The sequence below is a fragment of the Schistocerca piceifrons genome, chromosome 3 (assembly GCF_021461385.2).
Source record: "Schistocerca piceifrons isolate TAMUIC-IGC-003096 chromosome 3, iqSchPice1.1, whole genome shotgun sequence".
Taxonomy (NCBI): Eukaryota; Metazoa; Arthropoda; class Insecta; order Orthoptera; family Acrididae; genus Schistocerca; species Schistocerca piceifrons.
The window spans coordinates 143,481,308-143,503,118 of NC_060140.1; the positions used below are offsets into that span (position 1 = coordinate 143,481,308).

General features: G+C 41.3%; 1 protein-coding gene across 1 annotated transcript in view; it reads left to right on the top strand.

Annotated features, from left to right (window-relative positions):
* The first annotated feature begins 2,779 nt into the window (after positions 1-2,779).
* Positions 2,780-21,811, top strand: part of LOC124788289 — a 110,669-nt gene continuing 91,637 nt past the window's right edge. Inside the window, exon 1 of the mRNA XM_047255522.1 lies at positions 2,780-3,165. Within this exon, the coding sequence (XP_047111478.1) occupies positions 2,858-3,165 (308 nt within the window). The 5' untranslated portion in view covers positions 2,780-2,857. The remainder of the gene's footprint in view (positions 3,166-21,811) is intronic.

A 21,811-nucleotide genomic window follows, 5' to 3' on the forward strand; every position in this document is an offset into this window, starting at 1 on the left:
GCAGTTTTTGTAAAACTAAACATCCGTTAGCTTTTAAAAAACACACAACACACACACACACACACACACACACACACACACACACACACACACAAAAAACAACAACAACAACAACTCTTAAATTTCTTTCATTTGGAAGATTTTAATATATCTTTATGGTAATTTTTTTTAACATTTAGATATAATACACAAACTTATTCCAAAATTTCATACTGATATCTTGAGTATTCTTTCACATACAAATTTTTTTATTTGTGAGGACACGTTTAAGTTACGATTTCCGACTGCTGAAGTAACGCCAAATCTGAAAACTTTAAAAATTTATATATAAAAAAAAACTATAAGAGATAGAGCAAAAAAATTTTACAAGTGCTTTCAGGACGATAAAAGAAGTAATTGTACCAAGTTTCATCAAAATCTGACATGGTTGGTGTCAAGGCCTGGGTGACTTGACATGGAATGACCCCTATCCAAGATAGGCAAAATTTAATTACGGCTCAACGCTTCCAGAAGGTAGGTAGGAAGGTTTGTACTGCTATCATGAACTGAACTACGTTCCAGCAGTCAACTAAAGTAGTAAGATTTGAAGACAAAGAGACGCAAAATGTGGGCAGGAAACATGACAAGCTCTCTGCAACATGAGAAAAGCACAGTAACTCTTGTGGGAACATAACATACTAATAGATAAGTCCAGGATGGAATAACAGTAACATGGAAAGGACATATTACTACTCACCACCTACAGGGGCAACTGAGCCATAGACATGCACAATGAAAAAGAATGCTAGAAATACTCCGACAAAGTCTTTCTTCACAATCAAAAAGAGACACTTAATATGAAAGCTGAAATAGTTCTAGCATTCTTTTTCATTGCGCCTGTCCTTTAGTCAATGCCTCCCCTATGTGGTGAGGAGCAACCTACCCTTTCCATATTACTGTTATAGTAATAGGAAACATATACCTCAAGAACTGAACAATGCCTCAAGAAGAGAGACACCGTATATTCTAGTTAACTTGTTTTCAGGGATTCGAGTATTGAAAATATTCCAATCACAACTGTCTCTCATATTCCCCATGAAAAAATCCAAAGGAAACTCCCTGTTGCACGTGCATTTTAACACAGCAACTGAGCCACATACTAGCATTAGGAAAGCAAAAAGCTGTGTTATAATTAAACTAAAAGCAGTGTTGACCGATTTATCGAATGTGTGAGGAAACCTTCAACTACGTGGGCTAAAGATGATGTTGGCTGACTGTTTCCTTTGCTCTTGTGCACCCAGCAGCGATAAATGATTATAAATTGTTTCTATTAAAAAACCAGAATTAGAAAAAAAACCCTAACAAGCGACAATTTCTTCAAGAATTGGGACTCTTGGTCACGAAACCAAACTGCAGGAAGGGTTGCATACATTGAAGTACTGTAGAAGTCTGTGGTACGGCATGTATTCTGGGATGGGAAATCGTACAAAACTATGGTTCAAAGGAAGTTCGAGGAGCTAAAGATAAACGTCACCAGTGCACTGCTGAAAACTGGTAAAAAGAAGAAAAGTTCACGAAAGTGCGCAAACCAATCATAATATCCAGCTCTTTTACGAGCTAAGCATACAGTAAATATTGCAAGGAAAAATGTTGTATGTCCCAGGTGTGAAGGAGATTCGCAAGAAAGTGAATAACAATTTTTCCCCTGAAACTATAAAGTGAGAATCCTTTCAGTTTTACCTCAGATACATAAAATATTATAGAATTTTACTACAGTTTTTCATAGTGATTTATTCAAGAGTTATAAAATTCCTTTTACTTGTGATTTAAACAGATTGCTCAAGAGTAAACGAAAAGTAGAAAAAACATTGTTGAAGACTGTGCTAAAATATATTTTCGGATTCTGGAACTACTTACACATCAGTATACCTTTAAAAAGTGTGTTAGTAAAAGGCAACAAATATTAACGAAATTTCTATTTCTCGTGGTAGTCACAGATTACAGTCTCGTTGGTTACATAAATTACCGAAAATGCGTTGGTACTGCTGGGATTAACTGAAAGTAGCAAATGTTTCAGTGGCGGCGGAACAAAATACTCAAATTCAATTCGTATTAAAGCGCGGAGAGGAATAACAATATTTAGTTTACTCGTCGCCAAAGTAACAGTACTAAACTCGTAATAAGAACTTACAATGTCGGTAACAAATTCTGAAATACGAACTTTACATTTATTATCGGCACCAGATATTTACGGCTACAACCATTCTCCAACTTTCATAGAGAATTAATTTTCCAAGACACAGCTTGCGGAACTACACCATATTTCATACACTCCACACTCTTCTATTAACACAATTACTGCAGCACAAAACTTGATAAACCCATTCGAGTTTCGACGCACTGACCTGAGGATACCAGTCAAAGATACTACAAAGTACCGCGCGGTTGATTATACGGGACTGAGATCTGCTTCATTTGTGAATGATCTACAAAAGCATGTTTGCAACCATCACTGCATAGCTAAACCTCCCATCGATAAATGCGTATTTTAAATCTTGAGATTAAATTTTAACAGGCAAATTTTAAGTATAGCGAGCAGCTGTTGTTAACTTGCGATCGACACTACCTGCTTTTCTGCTACAGATTTTATATTAGGTTTAGATAAGAATACATTTCCTTGTTTGTTATAAAATATTCTCTTTAGTTTAGAATGAAGACGACAGCGTAATATTCATGCTTTTGCAGCAGTGTGAACTAAGATATTACTAACTGTTGGATCTATTTCCGTCGCTCAATCATCAATGCGGGCAGTATTTGTGTTTTGGTTGACACCGCGAGAAGTGTGACCATAGCAAAGTAGTTTTGCGGTTGACACAAAATGATTAATGATGTGCCATGCTTGACGTACATGGCACTGTACATTCTATCGTTTCACGTACTTCAAAGTAATTCGAGAACGTCAACTCTATGGAAACTAAATGCAGAAGAAGGAAAAATAATGGAAGCAAGTCATTTTCCTGGGATTGTTACATTACCTGACGTTAACAGCGATTCGCGGATCGCTGACAGTGACCGGATATTTAACATTATTACGTCAACAATACATTTTGGAAAATCGTGGACTAAACAGAGCATGGAGTATTACTGCACAGATTGTCAAGGAATGAATTATGCCCCTAATGATATGTAAGTCCTATACTCCTCTATAACATTTTTAGTTGTTTTTCGTAGAGCTATTGTACCTGTGACATTTATGGTGCTTATGGGGTTGGATTTGGACGTGCTTCGCTGGTATGTTGTTCTAGCACTAAAGAAGTTCACCGAATACGAGCAACCCCCTGTTACTAGCCACACAGCCCGTGTGTGTGTGTCCAATCTGACACTACCAGAACCGAAATCTAGGAGAAACTAGTGTGTGACATGCTACGTCATTGCTGTTTGTTTATTCGTTAGATACAGTCTTTTAAAGAGTACCGACAGGTGGTCGCTGGCCTGGAACTAAGTTTGTAATCAAAGAAGCTGTGGACTGCATATGTTAAACGCTAACGACTAGCTATCATTGATGTTAATAGTCTCGGGCTATCATTACAGTCTTTCAAGGACCGTATGTGAAAGATGTTGGTGAGCAAGATTTGCATCTGTTGTCTAACATTTTATTGTAATCACCACAGCTTTACGTCTGTGACTTGCAAAATCTTTCATTATGCTCCTTCTTTTAAGAGAGAAAAGCTTCTGAAGAAAGCAGTTTAGAGTACTTATACACAAAAATTAGCCAAATCATGGTGAAACAAACCACTGCATACATCACAAATAGCACAATAAAGTACTCCAGCATGCCACGAAAAGCTAAAAAGTACCTATTTATTCTTTATAGTAGAACATTTATCATAGAACAATAGTATCATGTAAGAATGGAGGCTTATTTACTCTGAGCATTGCTTCTTGGCATGTAAATAAAAGGTACAGATGTTTTTAAAATCTAGACAACCAGATAGTTTTTTTTTTTAATGACAGTTGGCTAATAGGGCTTGTTTTAGTAATTTATCTTGTATGTATAAGGGTCCTCAGTCTCTCTGTTTACAGGGTTTGGACAAAAATGTGGAAGCATGAGAAACTCAACATATTATTGTGCCTAATACAGTGTAGAAAACGTCCAGCCATCCTGATTTAGGTTTTCCATGATTTCCCTAAATCGCTCCAGGCAAATGCTGGGACGGTTCCTTTGAAAGGGCATGGCTGACTTCCTTCCCCGTCCTCCCTAATCCGACGAGACAGATGACCTCACTGTCTGGTCTCCTCCCCCAAACAATCCGACCCAGTATAGTAAACATGGCATTCAGAACTACTTCCAGCCATCTCAGAATGGCTAAATACAGGCCCTGTATAGCTTTCAAGAGAATTTTATACCATTCTTCCTGCAAAATACTACCAAGTTCAGGTAACGATGATGGAGGTGGACGGTGATCTGGTACTATTCACTCCAAAGCAGACCACAAAGGCTCATTAATACTGATATCTTGCTGCCTTTGGTGGCCACGAGAGATGCAACAATTCATCCTTGTGCTCACAAAACTAGTCCAAGACAATGTGAACTGTGTAAATAGGGGTGCTGTCATCTTGGAACACAGCATCACCATTGGGGAACAAGTATTGTACCATGGGACAAAAATCATCAGGCAGAATGGTCACACAATGCTTGGTAGTAATAGGACCTTCCAGAATAATCACGGGCCCCATGGATTGCCGTGATATGGCTGCCCAAATTTTCATTGAACCCCCACCATATTTCACTCTTGCGATGTAATCTCGACCAGAGGTAGGAAGCCATGTGAAACAACACACATCCAACCAAATGACTTTCTTTCGTGACTCCATAGTCCAGATTTTATGGCATTGATTCCATATTTTCCTGTTACAGGCATTTCATTGCTGATGAATGGACTTTGAATTCCAGTTCACTCAGCAATTCCCTGCTAATGGAGCTCCTTTCGTGTTGTTTTGGTAGTGACAGTGAGAGGGTTCACAAGTACAACATTGAGTTCTGCAGGTGCCGTCCTTGTCAAATATAACAGTGTAACCTGCAGACTTGGCTACAGTCTGCACTTATGTTCAAGCATGCATTTTCTGCACTGGATCCATATTTTTGTTTTCGTCAAAGACCACATCCTGGATTGAGTGGAGTCTAGATAAAACTCATTTTTGTATATTTTTTTGTAGTTGTGAAAATAACACTTTAGTTGACACTTGTTTTCATTTGTAGCAACAAATGTTTTCAGAAGAAAAGCAACTTGATGCTTAACTGAAGCCTATGATACTGCTTCACCAACTCACAATAAAACTGTAACTTTTCAATGTGATAGTCCTTGGGATGCTTCAGGGATCAATATGTCAGCACAACTAAGATTTTGTATCTATATTTGGTGGTGTCACCTACTCACAACCAGTTTGTCACCTTTTAACTTAACCTAACGCATGCTATGCCTCAGTATGTCACCACAAACTACATTAGAAAAAGTGATACAGACACCAAAAAAATATGGGCAATGTTCGGTTCTCTTCTGTTTTCATATGTATGACATCACAGCATCATTATGCCATATGACTAAGTTGACATCCAGTATCAGTAGTTTCAATTGACCCCAGTGGGGAAGTTAGTGGCTGACCTTTGAAGCTGAACATATTCAAATAATGCAGTACAGACTTACTAAAAGTCAAAACCGATTGTGATACCATTTATGTAACATGAGGTTGAAAAATATAATCAAATAATTTTAGTAATTTGATGAAAGGATAGATCACTACTCTCTCTCTCTCTCTCTCTCTCTCTCTCTCTCTCTCTCTCTCTCTCTCTCTCTCTCTCTCAGGAGAGAACACAGTGACAGAGTAGTCGCAGAGAGAGAGAGAGAGAGAGAGAGAGAGAGAGAGAGAAGCTCAACTAGAACATGACCACTCTCTCTGGCCTCATTGGCTGGACTTTTGTTGACTACTCTGTCACTGTGTTCCACTAAGGCAGTCTACCTAGTCTGTTTATATTCTGAAGAGGTCTTTCTATGACATTGACATATCTACTTTACGTAGTATTGTTATTGCTTTGCTGAATAAGAACTTGGTGACCTTAGTTGTTTTACTCCAGAGTGCAATTCTGTAAGAGTGTAGAGAATTAAAGTTTTCAAGAGAAGCCAGTATGCTGGTCTTAAAATGAACGAACTGAGAGATGTCATTTGGCATGTGTTGGTATGAAGTCAATGTGTATGTAGAAATCTTACTTACCTTCTTTTGTTTGGTGGTGGTGGGGGGGGATTCATCTGTTTTCCCAAAACTTAAATGCATCTTGATTTCTTTGTATAAACACATCCTCTTGTTTTTTTCTGATGAGAATATGATTCCATCCTTGTAAAAGGGTGCCATTACTGTGTTTGTTTCCCTAGTGTAATTTTGTGATCCACCTGACTGAAGGCCTTTTTAGCATCGCAGAACACTACCAGAAGGGTAGTTCTCGTTATGTCACTCTGTAGAGTGTCTTTCTTTGAGAAGAAATGAACAACTTATACTTCAAAAGATGAATCAGTTTTCTGCTGTAACCCATGTGACTAAAAAAGAATTGAAACAAGTGAAAGAAGTTAAATGGGCTTGTAATTATTGGTGTCACTTTTTTGTGTGAAATTATTTGTCCTGAAAGGCTGTATTTAAGTGTAGAAAAATTTCAGTATTTCGCTGATTATGTTTTTGTTGTCCTTTTCAAATGCGCCTGTATGTCGTAGTCGCATATTAAAATCAAATGGAGTACATTCAGAGTTTTATATGATGGTCTATGCTAATGTTTTGGTGTTCTTCTAATGCACCTAGGAAAGTTAACTTTGGCTGCTAACAAATAGGAAGGAAAAATAAAGAAAAGAAAAGGAAAAAAAAAGAAAATCTAAGACTGTAATAATTTTAAAAGTACACAGTCATAGCCAGAATGGTTTCAGTATTGGCAGCATAACAACCTTTTTTTAAAAGAAAAGTTTTATTTCAGTTTCCCAGTGCTTCTGATTAATAATTATTTATTGACTATAAGTTCTAGTCTAAAGATTATCTTCAGGTAGGCCCCTACATTAAAGTTATGTACAACAGATACTTGAAGATCAAAACTAAATATGTGTAAAGTATTATTTATCAGCTGTTCTCTGCAGTTGAAATTGACTCTTTCAAATATTTGAGCCACGAGACACCAACTGCACTAAATGTAGGGCTAATGATTTTTGTTACTTTTGTAATTGTTAAAATTTTAAACTGACAAGGATTTGAATTTTTGAGGCCAGTGCCTGTCGGTATTTACAAATAGCCTCTACTAAAGTCATTATGTATTTGTGTTTGTGTCTGAGCAGGTGCTATGTTTACTGCCACTGTGTGGAATTAATAGAGTAGATGCTGATGTATGATTATTTTATTCACATAATGTATATCACAGCCAATACTGGGAACAAAGCTCCTATTGCCTTACTAGTTTTATTTGACTGTTGCTTGATAACGTCCTAGACTGATTTTTTTTGTCTTGAAGTATATTGTTCTTTACTTTCTTGATAACAAACTGTAAGATCTGACAATAGTTGTGTTGTAATGAGCTTTAACTCTTCATTTCAGCTTGTTCTCAGAACTAGGTGGAGATTTCTTTTTATGATACAAGGTACTTTAATACCACATGTTATCTATCCTTGGCCTCTGCTTCTGTTTACTTTTTTCTGCTTATGTTTTATGGAAAAAATTACTCCAAGTGCTGAATAAGTACTACTATATCCAAGAAAATTTGATTATTTTTTATTAATACTGCTTGCTTAGTAAATGTCTTCCCATTGTTCTTCTCAAATGTTTTCTCTGAACATCGTTATTGAGTCATTGTTTGTTTTTCTGTTGCATGTTTTTGTTCTTTCATGGAATGAGCATAACAGTTGGGTGCATATTGTTGTCAGTATTAAACCGTAATTGTACATCACAATCACCGAGCAAAACCGTTATTTTTCAATAGCTGTTGCCTTGACATTCAATCAATGCAGTGGGAACTCTATTGTGTGAAAATAAACTGAAGCAGCTTATGAGTGTGGTAGTGCTGCTTCATACTCCCCATCCACCATTTGTTGTTGTTGTTGTTGTTGTTGTTGTTTGAAACTTACGTTATTGGCATTGCCATTCCTAATTTTGGTATGAGTTCTCGTAGCCAAGATATGTCCAATATTTAATGCACTTTCCATTATAAATACCTAAAACTACAAGGTAAATTCAGAAGCACTATATTACATAATATACAAAACTCGGAAAAGTATTTTGATGGATATTATGCACATATATGGTGCATAACGCAGAAGGTCGCACCGTTTTAGTAGTGGCCCAGGAATGGCACTGCCTGGAGTCGAAGTCTGGACCAACAGTGAGGAGCAAGAGCAGGTGGAAGGCGCGGTATTGCCTGTCTGGACTGGGCAGGTAGGCAGACGTTTCCCCTTCACATTCCAGTAGTGGCAGAATTCACAGTAAGAATGCCTGGCTGACACACAGGACGCGCTGGGTGTTGGTCTGGCGTGCCGAACATGATGTACTCAGCTGGGCTAGCTTTTAAATGCTGGTTCCTTGCACTGAATTTGCTGAAGGACTGCATTTATGGGCCACTGTGAACCATCTAGAACAGGGCAATGACGGGTCTGGCATAATTTTCGACGACGCAGAACTCAATTGAGTCAGAGTGGCTTCTCAAAGGCTGGCCGCAGGGCATTGATGCCCAGGACGATGTCGTGGAAGTCTTGCTGCTGAGGGCTGCTGATCAAGCAGGAACAATGGCTGGCTGTAGCCGATGTCCGTGTCTTGTGGCCTAATTTCGGCGCTCGTGGTCAAACAACACAGGAGCCAATTGCGCATTTCAGTGACCAGCATTTGCTCTCTGTCTGCGGGCTTGTTACAGTTCTGGTTTCTGACTTCTGCTTCAAGTTCTCCTATAATTTTGTTCCGTACAGTATTCACAAACCTTGTAGAACCCGGGGCTTAAGATTTTTGTATCTCTAATAACCAATATTTTCTTTTGTGTTTATATAATCATCTTGTCATCATCTAGATGTTTCTGTTCAGTTTTAATGATTTTAAGTGACATTCATATATGCATAACACATGTGCCGAGTCTCACTCACCCATTTATTTTCCTTTATTGAGAGACAATGTCAGTATTTTTTAACCATTGCCGTAGTAGGGTGGCTAGGGTGCTTCAGGGATACAGATAGTTGTACTGCAGTTGCAGTTTCATCCACATTTGGGGGGGGGGGGGGGGGTGCCTGGTATCTTTTAGAGGGGCCAGGCACAAATATGATTCCCAAAAAAGGCAAATAGTTGGGTAATAATGGTCTATATGATTGACTGACCTAACTTTGCAAATTGGCCAAGGTGGCCTTGCAAGTTTGGTACTGTGGGAACAAGGGGAAGACACAACTATTATTTTTTCAGAAGTCATGGATGGCTTAATGATGATATCCTCTTGGGTGAGATATTCTGGAGGTAAAGTAGTCTCACATTCAAATCTCCAGGCAGCAACTGCTCAGAAAGATATCATAATAAGGAAAAGCAAAACTGGTCAGAGCATGGAAAATTAAAGAGTCCTTAATTGGATATAATTTAAAGAGGGAAGTAAATAGGTTGAAATTCAGTGAAGTGGTAGCTACTGAATTACGGTGGCCAGAGGATCGAGACCTCTGGTCAGGTGAGAACAGAGCTATAAATACTAAATCAAATAGGGGCAGTACAAGATTTTGTTTGAGTAAGGAAGTAGAAATTTTGGTGAGATATTGTGAAGAGCATGGTGAACACACAGTCATAGGTGAGAGACAGACTCACAGCTAACACCCACCACAGTAGTAAAATATTATATGCTAACTCCACAAATGATTCTTGAAAGAATGTGCAATTAGATACATGAAGTTATTCAGATTATGATTCTGGACTGGAATTAGATAGTAGAAAAAGGAAGAGAAGGAAAAATTGTGGAATAGGGGGCAAAGAGTGAAAGAGAAAGCCTTCAGGTAGAATGCTACACACAGCACCTTTTCACAATTGCAAACATCTGGCTTAGGCGTCATGAATTGTGTAAGACAGAGCAGACACCATAAGGTTTCAAATAGATTATTTAGTGGGAAGACAGTTTTACTCCATATTTTAAATGGTAAAACATTTTTAGTGTTGATGTAGACTCTGACTAACATACAAATTATGAACTGCAGATTAATACTGAAGAAACTGCAGATTAATACTGAAGAAACAGCAGAAAAGTATGTGATGAAGTAGATGGAACCTGAGTAACTTAAAAAACCAGAAAATCAGACTTTTGAAGGGAGCATTAGGCAACAAATGACTGAAACAGGGGAAAGGAATACGCCAGAAAACTGTTGTGTGGCCGAAGCTTGCTTGTTTAGCAGTCTTTCCAATGTGCTTGTCTGTGACTCAGCATCTCCACTATATGGTGGGTAGCAATTCATCCTTTTCATAATATTGCCATTGTTCCATCCTGGATTTTCCATTGCTTGATATACTGAATTGAATTGACAAAATGAGAAACTATAAAAATGAAGTAGGCAAAAGGCATACAGGCACCTAAATATAAGATTGAAAGAAAGTGCAGAATGGCAAAGCAGGAATAGCTAGTGAAGAAATGATAAGCTTTAGAACTGCACTTCACTATGAGAAAGGCAGTTTCTGTCTATAGAATAATTCTTGGAAGAAAGCAGAAGTAGCTTCATAAATATCAAGAGTGCAGATGGCAAGCCAGTACTAAGGAAATAAGGGAATGCTGAAAAGTGGAAGGAATATATAGAAGAGCTATACAAAGGAGACAAACTTGAATACAATATTACAGAAAGATTGATATGGTAAAAGATAAGATACAGCAAACAAAATTTGACATTGAAAGATCTAAAACAAGGCATCAGGAGTAGATGACACCACGTCCAAATCTATAAACTTGAGGGAACCAGTCATGGTTAAACTATTCTGTGTGGTAGTAAAGATATATGATGCAGACGAAATACCCGCAGACTTTGAGGAGAATGTAATAATCACAATTCCTAACGTCAAAAAGACAGGAACGGAAAGCTGTTAATATTACCATACTATCAATTTAATAAGTCATGAATGCGAAATACTGACATGAACAATTTATAGAAAAGTGGTGTAATTGGTAGAAGCCAACCTTGGGGAAGATCAGGTTGGGTTTTGGTTAAACATAGAAACATACAAAGCAGTACTGACACTATGACTTGACTAAAAAGTGCTGGGTAACAAAATGTCTTAAATTTAGTGTAAACGCAAAGATATATTCCTTATCATAGAAAACTTAGCCCTTGTGTGTCTACAGATACAATGATGATGTGTAAGGGCAGTATACTTAATTGCACAACAGTTTTATAAGCATTCTATCAGTTCTGCACATTTTGGATTGTGGCATAATGTACTCCAGGAAGATATCTGCAGTTTCAGCACCAACAGTGTGAGAGATTTTCACTTTTTCCCTCTCCCATGACCTCTTCTTCATCACTTTCATCATAAATTTCCTGTACACTTTTTGTCGTCTCTTCATCTTTTATAGTTTGGCCATAAATAGTTTCTCGTCTAGCATTATATGCAACAGCAATTGATTTCTGCTGAGAGGTTCAGTTCAACTTATTTCCAATTTCAAGTTTCCACTTGAGGTCTGCATAATGTTTTCTTTTAGAGGCTGTGATACTGAAGCATAAATAAAGCCACAGTTTCAAGCATGTATAGCTTTGTTTAACATTGTAATTAACAACATTGTTGCACTGAACAATTCATTATTGTACGTGTCATTTCTGCTTGAGCTACTAGAGGCTAGATATGGGCCGGAAAACTGAAAGGCCGGACCAATGAGAGCTGGATTAATGAGATTTTAGTGTACATAAATTAAAGAAAGGCATACCTGTTCCTAGAGAGGACCACAAAAACTCTCTTTTAACATATTGCGGTAACATTCGCCATCCACTGTTAATGAGTTTTTAGCGTCATCTTCAGAGAAGTATGATCCCGTTACACACTCAGCTGAAGTACGCTTGCTGATGAGCTCACCATTTAGCATCCTAACACACTACTCACACCTACCAAATGCCGTGCCACACAGTCACTCATTATGGATGTAAACGCTTCTCTGTAACTACACAAGGGTTTTCTCTATGTCCTAGTCCTGCAGTTTTGCTTGTTTATGAAACCTTCCAATAAAGAGTGCACCTAATCAGTGAACATTATTTTCATGTGTGTCAGTTAGATTTTATTGACCCAAAGGTGCATACTTTCTCTCAGAATTCAGTGTGCTAGTTCTTGGAATATCCAGTTGCTTTGAATATCAGCAAATAGGTTTCACTGGACTTACTGCAACATTATCACTCACAGGGCTAATGTTTACCACAGAATGACAACATGAGGATGTCCCAAGGGTTTATTATCCACAAACGAATGTTCTTCTCAGTTTATTAATGACTCTAATATTAGTCAACATCTTTGGTTCCTTAGGTTGATCAAATATTCCACAGAGCTGGCAAACAGTCTCTGCACAACATTCACCAAATTTTTAATATGTTTTAAATACGTCAACATGCTGTTCTGCCAAGGAGCAGAAAACGGATGGAGATCAAGCAACATTCTGTACTTCTAACTCATTGGAACAGAAATTATGGACATTTCAATGTATTTATAGTTCATCCATTACTACAGGGGAGCATAAATAATTTCAGAACAAATGTGGAGGAGTTAAAACTGCTGTTACTGGAAAGACTCCCTATGTTTGTGTCTCCTATAAATAAATTTTAAACATATTGACACCTTTGTGCTCAGGGGATACAGGCTCCACTGAAAGATGAACTGAGTTGGAACTGGGCTAAAGATGGAGTGGCCATCTTTTTGAATGGCATTTACAAGTTCCCTTCCTTTCTGAACAGCCATTGAGGCAGTCAGTATAAAAGTGCACATTCTGCATGAAATTACACTTTACAATGTTTATCTCGCCTCCACGACAACAACATATGGATATCTGTGAGGAGGCCAGATGAACCCATGACTCCTGAAGAGGGCAGCATCCTTTTCAATAGTTGTAGGGGAAACAGTCTGGATGATTGAATGATCTGGCCTTGTCACATTAGCCAACATGACCTTGCTGTGCAGGTACTATGAATGGCTGAAAGCTAGAGGAAATGGTAGCTGTTTTGTTTTCCTGCCTGTGGACATGGTGCTCTACAGTATGGCTTAATAATGATGGCATCCTCTTGGATAAAATATTCTAGAGGTAATAGCTACCGCCCCCCCCCCCACCCCCACCCCCCCGTTTGCATCTCTGGGCGGAGTGTGCTTAGGATTAGTCCCCAATAGGCTAAAATTAATTAATTAATTAATAATAGTAGTAGTAGTGGTAGTAGTAGTCTGTGGCTCAGAATGTGGAATATTGGATCCCTTAATCAGGTAGGGAGGTCAGAGAATTTAAAAAGGGGAATGAATAGGTTGATGTTAGATATAGTGCAAATTAGTAAAGTATGGTGGCAGGAAGAACAGAACTTTTGGTGTGGTCAGATCAGTACATGGTTATCAACACAAAATCAGATAGAGGGTAGTGTAGGAGTAGGCCTAATAACGATAAGAAGATAGGAATGCAGGTAATTTACTATGACAAAATTGTTAAGGCTTTCATGGCCACTTGTTGACAAACTGCCTATTGGCTTCTGTCTCGGGCTCTTCAGCTGACGTTCGTCTAGTGATTTTACTGACATTTTGCCAGCTTTAAAACAGTCATTCTTCCCATTCTCCATATGTGAATGAAACGGGAAGAAACCCTAATAACTCATTCAGTATGACGTACCCTCTGCCTCGCATCTCACGGTTGTTTGCAGAATATAGATGTAGGGAGCAAGATGAGATCATACCAAGTTTCACTCACTTCTCAAAGATATGGAAAGCCATAAGGGAAGATATCGGAAACATTTCTGGGCACCAATAACAGCAGTAATGAAGTGGGAATGTCCCCAGCCTATACCTGGAGACATCATGTAGGTAGTGGCAGAATGCTTCAATTTGATCACTGCCACTGAAAACTAGGATCCAGCTTTTTGCCACCTTGGCTATTAATGAAAAAGGGTGGTTGGAATTCTTATTCCAACAAACCAAAAATTCCAACTGTCCCTTTTCGGTATGGAAGATGTGTTGTGTATTGTCTTGATCAAGGAGACTGTACCTGGTAAGAATTGAATCCAGTCAATCATGTTATAGTATCATGAAAATGATGCAAACAAAATCTTCATAACTCTTTTTAATAAAATTTGGCTGATTGGAGACTTTCCCCTCACGGAGACAGGCGATTGTAGTTCCCCTCCTGAAACCTAGGAGAACTGCATGTTGCCCTGTAGTTATCGTAGCTTGGCCCTTACTAGTTGTGTAGAAAGACCACCAGAATGCATGGTCAGAAGCATGTGACCTGGATCCTAGAGTCACAGGAACTTACATGGTCACTTCCAGTGAGAATCTGAGAAGTATTGCTCAAGCCTCGACTTCATCACCCTGTTGGAAGCAGGAATACAACAATCTTTCCTATGTAGGCAACATGCCAATGATATATTCTTCAAACTTGAGAGGCTCTGTAACATAACTTGGGGGTATAACATCGTGGAACAGCTCCACAAATGCGGTTTTGGATGTTGCTACTCATATTCAGACAGTCCTTTCTGTCTAAATTTTTTAATATAAGGTCAGCAATACTCTTTCAGAAAGATTTGAGGAGGAGTTTGGTGTTCTTTAGGGATCTCTCAGCAATTCAGTTTTCTGTAGCCAACAGTGTTACGATCACAGTTGAGGTCTCTCATTCAGTATTCGTTGTTTATGGATGGCTTTGCCACATTCTGTTTCTTCCCCAGTCTTGCAATGACTACTCCTCAACTATGGCTAAAGATAACATATTTGGAGAAATGTGTTTGTCTTAAATAATTACCAATGCCCTTTTAACCCAACTGCTCTTAAAATGAGGGATGCTGTTCTCATTTTTTTATGTTCAGCAAGATTTCAGAGTCTTATATTTGATACGAGGCTGAGATGGTTACCACACCTCAAGAGTATAAAGACCTAAAGCCATTAAATATATTAGAACACCTCAGCCATAGGCCGTGTGAAGCAGACTGATCATGTCTGCTCGAGTTTTACAATGCCTTTGTGCAGTCCCACCTTGATAACAATTAGAAAACTAGTCTACTTTGTGCATTTTCATTTGCTTATAATGTCAGACATTACATTTTGGGGTAACTCTTCCCATTCATAAATGATGATGAAGTCCCATACCCCTTGACAGAGCGCAGGGGATGATGCGGGAGACACGCACCGCTGTACTAGGCAAGATCCTAGCGGAGGTGGTTTGCCATTGCCTTCCTCCGACCATAATGGGGACGGACGGAAGGAAGAAAGAAAGGAAGGAATTTGCAGCTGTCACTTGGATAATACTAGTGGAAATCAAATCTCCATTTGGATACAATGCCTTGATTCTTATGCAGTAAGGTGTGCAGTATTCTGCTGCATCATTTCCAATATGCTACCATAAAAATTAAAAAATTCCAGCAGTAATCCTTCACTTGAAGCAGGAGCTTCACTTGAACCGGACTGCATTATTGTGCTACGTCGAGGTTGGTGTCATTCACCATCATGATTAATAAGAAGACCCAGAATTAATTTAGTTTGATCAGCTTACAGAAGGAATTTTACGTCAAACTGTGTTTTTAATTCCATGTTTTACACACCTGTCCAGCCAAGTGTGTTAGTATGCCATTTCCAGGACATGGGGAGATGAGCTTGACAGTGATCAAGTCTGCTTCGTGGATTGACGATGAGTGCTGGTGAGCCAGCTGCCTAGATGTGGTGTTTAGGCATTTTCACATGCCCAACTAGGTAAATATTGGGATGTTACAATATCCTTCCTCAGATAAAATTTTTGCGGGCATTTAGAAAACATTCTCTGAATTGCAGTTAGGATTAACTACAGAGACAGGCAGATGGGGCACATAGATTCCATACAGGGGAGGAGGGGGTTGAATAAGATACTGCTAATCCCAAACTCCAGCAGCATCCATGTTTTACAAAATTTTATCTATGTTGTATTTTACATTAGTTACCCGTGGAGGAAATTCCACTGGATGCTCTAAATATACTATCAATATTTAGTTATCTAATCCATTCAGGGTGTATGATGCTTAATTATATGCACTCTTGAAACTGGTGGAAGAGATGAGATGTATTCACATGCACATCAGGTTATCCATCACATCTACCCTGCAGAAAAACATATCCAGATGGTCCATGACACCCTTTTTCATCAAGACATAGGACAAGGTGGTGTCATTCTGTTGGGTACCAGGGAATGTGGAATTCACGGTAATGAAGGGGTAACTACACCTGTATGAAAAATATTATTTTCCAGTGTGCTGCTCCTGTACATACAGGGTGCTACAAAAAGGTACGGCCAAACTTTCAGGAAACATTCCTCACACACAAATAAAGAGATGATGTTATGTGGACATGTGCCCAGAAACGCTTAATTTCCATGTTAGAGCTCATTTTAGTTTCTTCAGTATGCACTGTACTTCCTCGATTCACCGCCAGTTGGCCCAATTGAAGGAAGGTAATGTTGACTTTGGTGCTTGTGTTGACATGCGACTCATTGCCCTACAGTACTAGCATCAAGCACATCAGTACGTAGCATCAACAGGTTAGTGTTCATCACGAACGTGGTTTTGCAGTCAGTGCAATGTTCACAAATGCGGAGTTGGCAGATGCCCATTTGATGTATGGATTAGCACGGGGCAATAGCCGTGGCGTGGTACGTTTGTATCGAGACAGATTTCCAGAACGAAGGTGTCCCGACAGGAAGACGTTCGAAGCAATTGATCGGTGACTTAGGGAGCATGGAACATTCCAGCCTATGACTCGCGACTGGGGAAGACCTAGAATGACGAGGACACCTGCAATTGACGATAACCCTAATGTCAGCGTCAGAGAAGTTGCTGCTGTACAAGGTAACGTTGACCACGTCACTGTATGGAGAGTGCTACGGGAGAACCAGTGGTTTCCGTACCATATACAGCGTATGCAGGCACTATCAGCAGCTGATTGGCCTCCACAGGTACACTTCTGCGAATGGTTCATCCAACAATGTGTCAATCCTCATTTCAGTGCAAATGTTCTCTTTACGGATGAGGCTTCATTCCAACATGATAAAATTGTAAATTTTCACAATCAACACGTGTGGGCTGACGAGAATTGGCACGCAATTGTGCAATCACGTCATCAACACAGATTTTATGTGAACGTTTGGGCAGGCATTGTTGGTGATGTCTTGATTAGGCCCCATGTTCTTCTACCTACGCTCAATGGAGCACGTTATCTTGATTTCATACGGGATACTCTACCTGTGCTGCTAGAAGATGTGCCTTTACAAGTACGACACAACATGTGGTTCATGCATGATGGAGCTCCTGCACATTTCAGTCGAAGTGTTCGTACGCTTCTCAACAACAGATTCGGTGACCGATGGATTGGTAGAGGCGGACCAATTCCATGGCCTTCACGCTCTCCTGACCTCAACCCTCTTGACTTTCATTTATGGGGGCACTTGAAAGCTCTTGTCTACGCAACCCCGGTACCAAATGTAGAGACTGTTCGTGCTCGTATTGTGGACGGCTGTGATACAATACGCCATTCTCCAGGGCTGCATCAGGGATTCCATGCGAGGGAGGGTGGATGCATGTATCCTCGCTAACAGAGGACATTTTGAACATTTCCTGTAACAAAGTGTTTGAAGTCACACTGGTACGTTCTGTTGCTGTGTGTTTCCATTCCATGATTAATGTGATTTGAAGAGAAGTAATAAAATGAGCTCTAACATGGAAAGTAAGTGTTTCCAGACACATGCCCATATAACATATTTTCTTTCTTTGTGTGTGAGGAATGTTTCCTGAAAGTTTGGCCGTACCTTTTTGTAACACCCTGTATAATCACCTCTGTGTTGAGATACAGTATCAAGAAGTAGTTGCTAGAGTTTGGAATCGCCAACAAATCTGATCAATGAAACAACAAATGATCCTCCTCCTTCTGACAACTGAGGTGGGAGGAAGTACTTATAATGCACCTCCAGATAGGGCACTGTCCTCTGACACACAGATTCCTCCTCCAGTGCACCTGTGTGCAATGCTGTTCACCACATTTTAACAAAACGTGTTTTATATCAATATATAAGGGCAGCAACTGGTTTACCAGCTTATCTGCCCTCCTTTTTAGGTGACAAGAAGGGAATGTAGTTAGTGTAATGTCTAACCTTTTACATATGTTATTAGGTAGAAGGTTTTAATACGTTCCCATTGTGGCTGGTATCATCTTTTTCCCAGTGATGAATCAATCACAATTCCCTGGTACAGCATTTTAGCTATTGTTGTTTTTGTAGTCTATGTATTGTAACTATGGTTTTTACAAATTCATTGGAGACCTAGCCTTAAATATTTTCTGCTTCCATGTGAAAGTATGAATATGAGTGCATCAGAGTAACACTTTATTAATTTTACCTTTTGAAACATAATTTTAAAAATGTTAGCCACAATTTATTGATTAGGTACACTAATAATCTTTTTCAAAAATTATATTTATAGGAAAATGTTGAACATGTTCCAAAGAGACTCCATACAAGACATTCTGGTAACTCTATTTTTATTACTGCTATAGTTTTTGGGATTCTCATCAGTTGATATGAATAATAAATGAATGAAAAGATGAAAGCACTTAAGATACTTCCTTGTAAGACTGTAACTGGCCAGTTTAGTGTGTTACAGAAATTTCGGGGCACTGATTATGTGGAAGCAGCTACAACTACCTAGGGAACTGTGGTGTGAAACTACACTCCTGGAAATGGAAAAAAGAACACATTGACACCGGTGTGTCAGACCCACCATACTTGCTCCGGACACTGCGAGAGGGCTGTACAAGCAATGATCACACGCACGGCACAGCGGACACACCAGGAACCGCGGTGTTGGCCGTCGAATGGCGCTAGCTGCGCAGCATTTGTGCACCGCCGCCGTCAGTGTCAGCCAGTTTGCCGTGGCATACGGAGCTCCATCGCAGTCTTTAACACTGGTAGCATGCCGCGACAGTGTGGACGTGAACCGTATGTGCAGTTGACGGACTTTGAGCGAGGGCGTATAGTGGGCATGCGGGAGGCCGGGTGGACGTACCGCCGAAATGCTCAACACGTGGGGCGTGAGGTCTCCACAGTACATCGATGTTGTCGCCAGTGGTCGGCGGAAGGTGCACGTGCCCGTCGACCTGGGACCGGACCGCAGCGACGCACGGATGCACGCCAAGACCGTAGGATCCTACGCAGTGCCGTAGGGGACCGCACCGCCACTTCCCAGCAAATTAGGGACACTGTTGCTCCTGGGGTATCGGCGAGAACCATTCGCAACCGTCTCCATGAAGCTGGGCTACGGTCCCGCACACCGTTAGGCCGTCTTCCGCTCACGCCCCAACATCGTGCAGCCCGCCTCCAGTGGTGTCGCGACAGGCGTGAATGGAGGGACGAATGGAGACGTGTCGTCTTCAGCGATGAGAGTCGCTTCTGCCTTGGTGCCAATGATGGTCGTATGCGTGTTTGGCGCCGTGCAGGTGAGCGCCACAATCAGGACTGCATACGACCGAGGCACACAGGGCCAACACCCGGCATCATGGTGTGGGGAACGATCTCCTACACTGGCCGTACACCACTGGTGATCGTTGAGGGGACACTGAATAGTGCACGGTACATCCAAACCGTCATCGAACCCATCGTTCTACCATTCCTAGACCGGCAAGGGAACGTGCTGTTCCAACAGGACAATGCACGTCCGCATGTATCCCGTGCCACCCAACGTGCTCTAGTAGGTGTAAGTCAACTACCCTGGCCAGCAAGATCTCCGGATCTGTCCCACATTGAGCATGTTTGGGACTGGATGAAGCGTCGTCTCACGCGGTCTGCACGTCCAGCACGAACGCTGGTCCAACTGAGGCGCCAGGTGGAAATGGCATGGCAAGCCGTTCCACAGGACTACATCCAGCATCTCTACGATCGTCTCCGTGGGAGAATAGCAGCCTGCATTGCTGCGAAAGGTGGATATACACTGTACTAGTGCCGACATTGTGCATGCTCTGTTGCCTGTGTCTATGTGCCTGTGGTTCTGTCAGTGTGATCATGTGATGTGTCTGACCCCAGGAATGTGTCAATAAAGTTTCCCCTTCCTGGGACAATGAATTCACGGTGTTCTTATTTCAATTTCCAGGAGTGTATATCTCAGCCTTTTGAGGACAGGTCACTACATAATTATATGCTACTGTGTAGCTCTCGCGATCCAATTCTCCCCCTGCGGGTCCGGGGTAAGAATAGGCCCGAGGTATTCCTGCCTGTCGTAAGAGGCGACTAAAAGGAGTTTCAACCGTTTCGGCCTTCCATGTGATGGTCCCCCTTGGGGTTTGACCTCCATTTTTCAAAATTCTACAGAAATACGAGCCTTTTGGGGAAGGACGCCTTACGTGGTGTACCACTGGTCCTCAGTGCACTAAGACCTTGGCACTCGGCATTGTAACGGCGTTGTCACCATACCCACTATTCCTCAAATTGGGCCTAAACGCTTGATGGATTGTACAAGTTACGCCCATAGTGCGTCCCCATCTGCACCTATGATCATGATGGACTTTTCATGGCACCCGAAATCCAGCACGGTAGCCAGCCCGTTGTGGTGGGGTCGTCATGTACCCTCTAGGTTGTAGCCCCCTGACAACACAGGGATCGTGCTGCCGATACCTGAGCTGCATCCTCCCCATGTCGGCCAAGGAGTAGATGCCCGTCTCCTTGGGGCATCAGGACTCCCGGCAACGGTCATCCTGCCAGGTGGCCCTTGCTGAGGCTGGGTGGCGCCTGTGGGGAGAGCCCCTGGTCGGAGTGGGTGGTATCGGGGCGGACGTTTCGCAGATGAAACGTCAACACGTATCAGGTCGCTCTGCAGCCGAGTCTTTCAAAAGGAAAGGTACTGTCTCTGGTTCTGGTTCTCCTGCCCTTTCCCCCTTGGCCACTCCCTGGGAGGAGGGACAGGCCCGCCAGCTTGGGGCGAAGTACTTCCCCCACTATTTGGTCTGTTCTCGAACCGATAGGGGGACGTTGGCCACCTCCAAGCACATGTTCTTTGTTCAGCACATCGAGGACATCTTCGGGGAAATCGAGGCTCTCAGTAAGATGCGTTCGGGGTCCGTTCTTATAAAGACCACCTCCGCCACACAGTCGGCAGCGCTCCAGGCGTGCGACCGACTAGGGAACATCCCAGTGTCCATTGTCCCGCATCTGGCACTGAATAGGACGCAGGGGGTTATTTTTCATCGGGACCTCCTGCTGCAATCTGATGAGGAGCTCAGGGCCAACCTGGAGTGCCGAGGCGTGCATTTCGTCCAGCGAGTCCAGTGCGGCCCCAAAACCCGTCGCATCGACACCGGGGCCTTTATCCTCGCCATCGAGGGGGACGTTCTCCCGTAGAAGGTAAAAGTGATGTGCTACCGGTGCGACGTGCGACCTTACGTCCCGACTCCTATGCGCTGTTTTCGGTGTTTGCGCTTTGGGCACATGTCGTCATGGTGTGAGGCTGAGCCCCTTGTGGCGATTGTGGACGTCCCCTTGGTGAGGAACATACATGCACCCCACCACCTCGGTGCGTTAATTGTCCTGGAATCCACTCGCCTAGATCCTTAGACTGCCTCGCGTATCAGAAGGAGAAGAAGATTC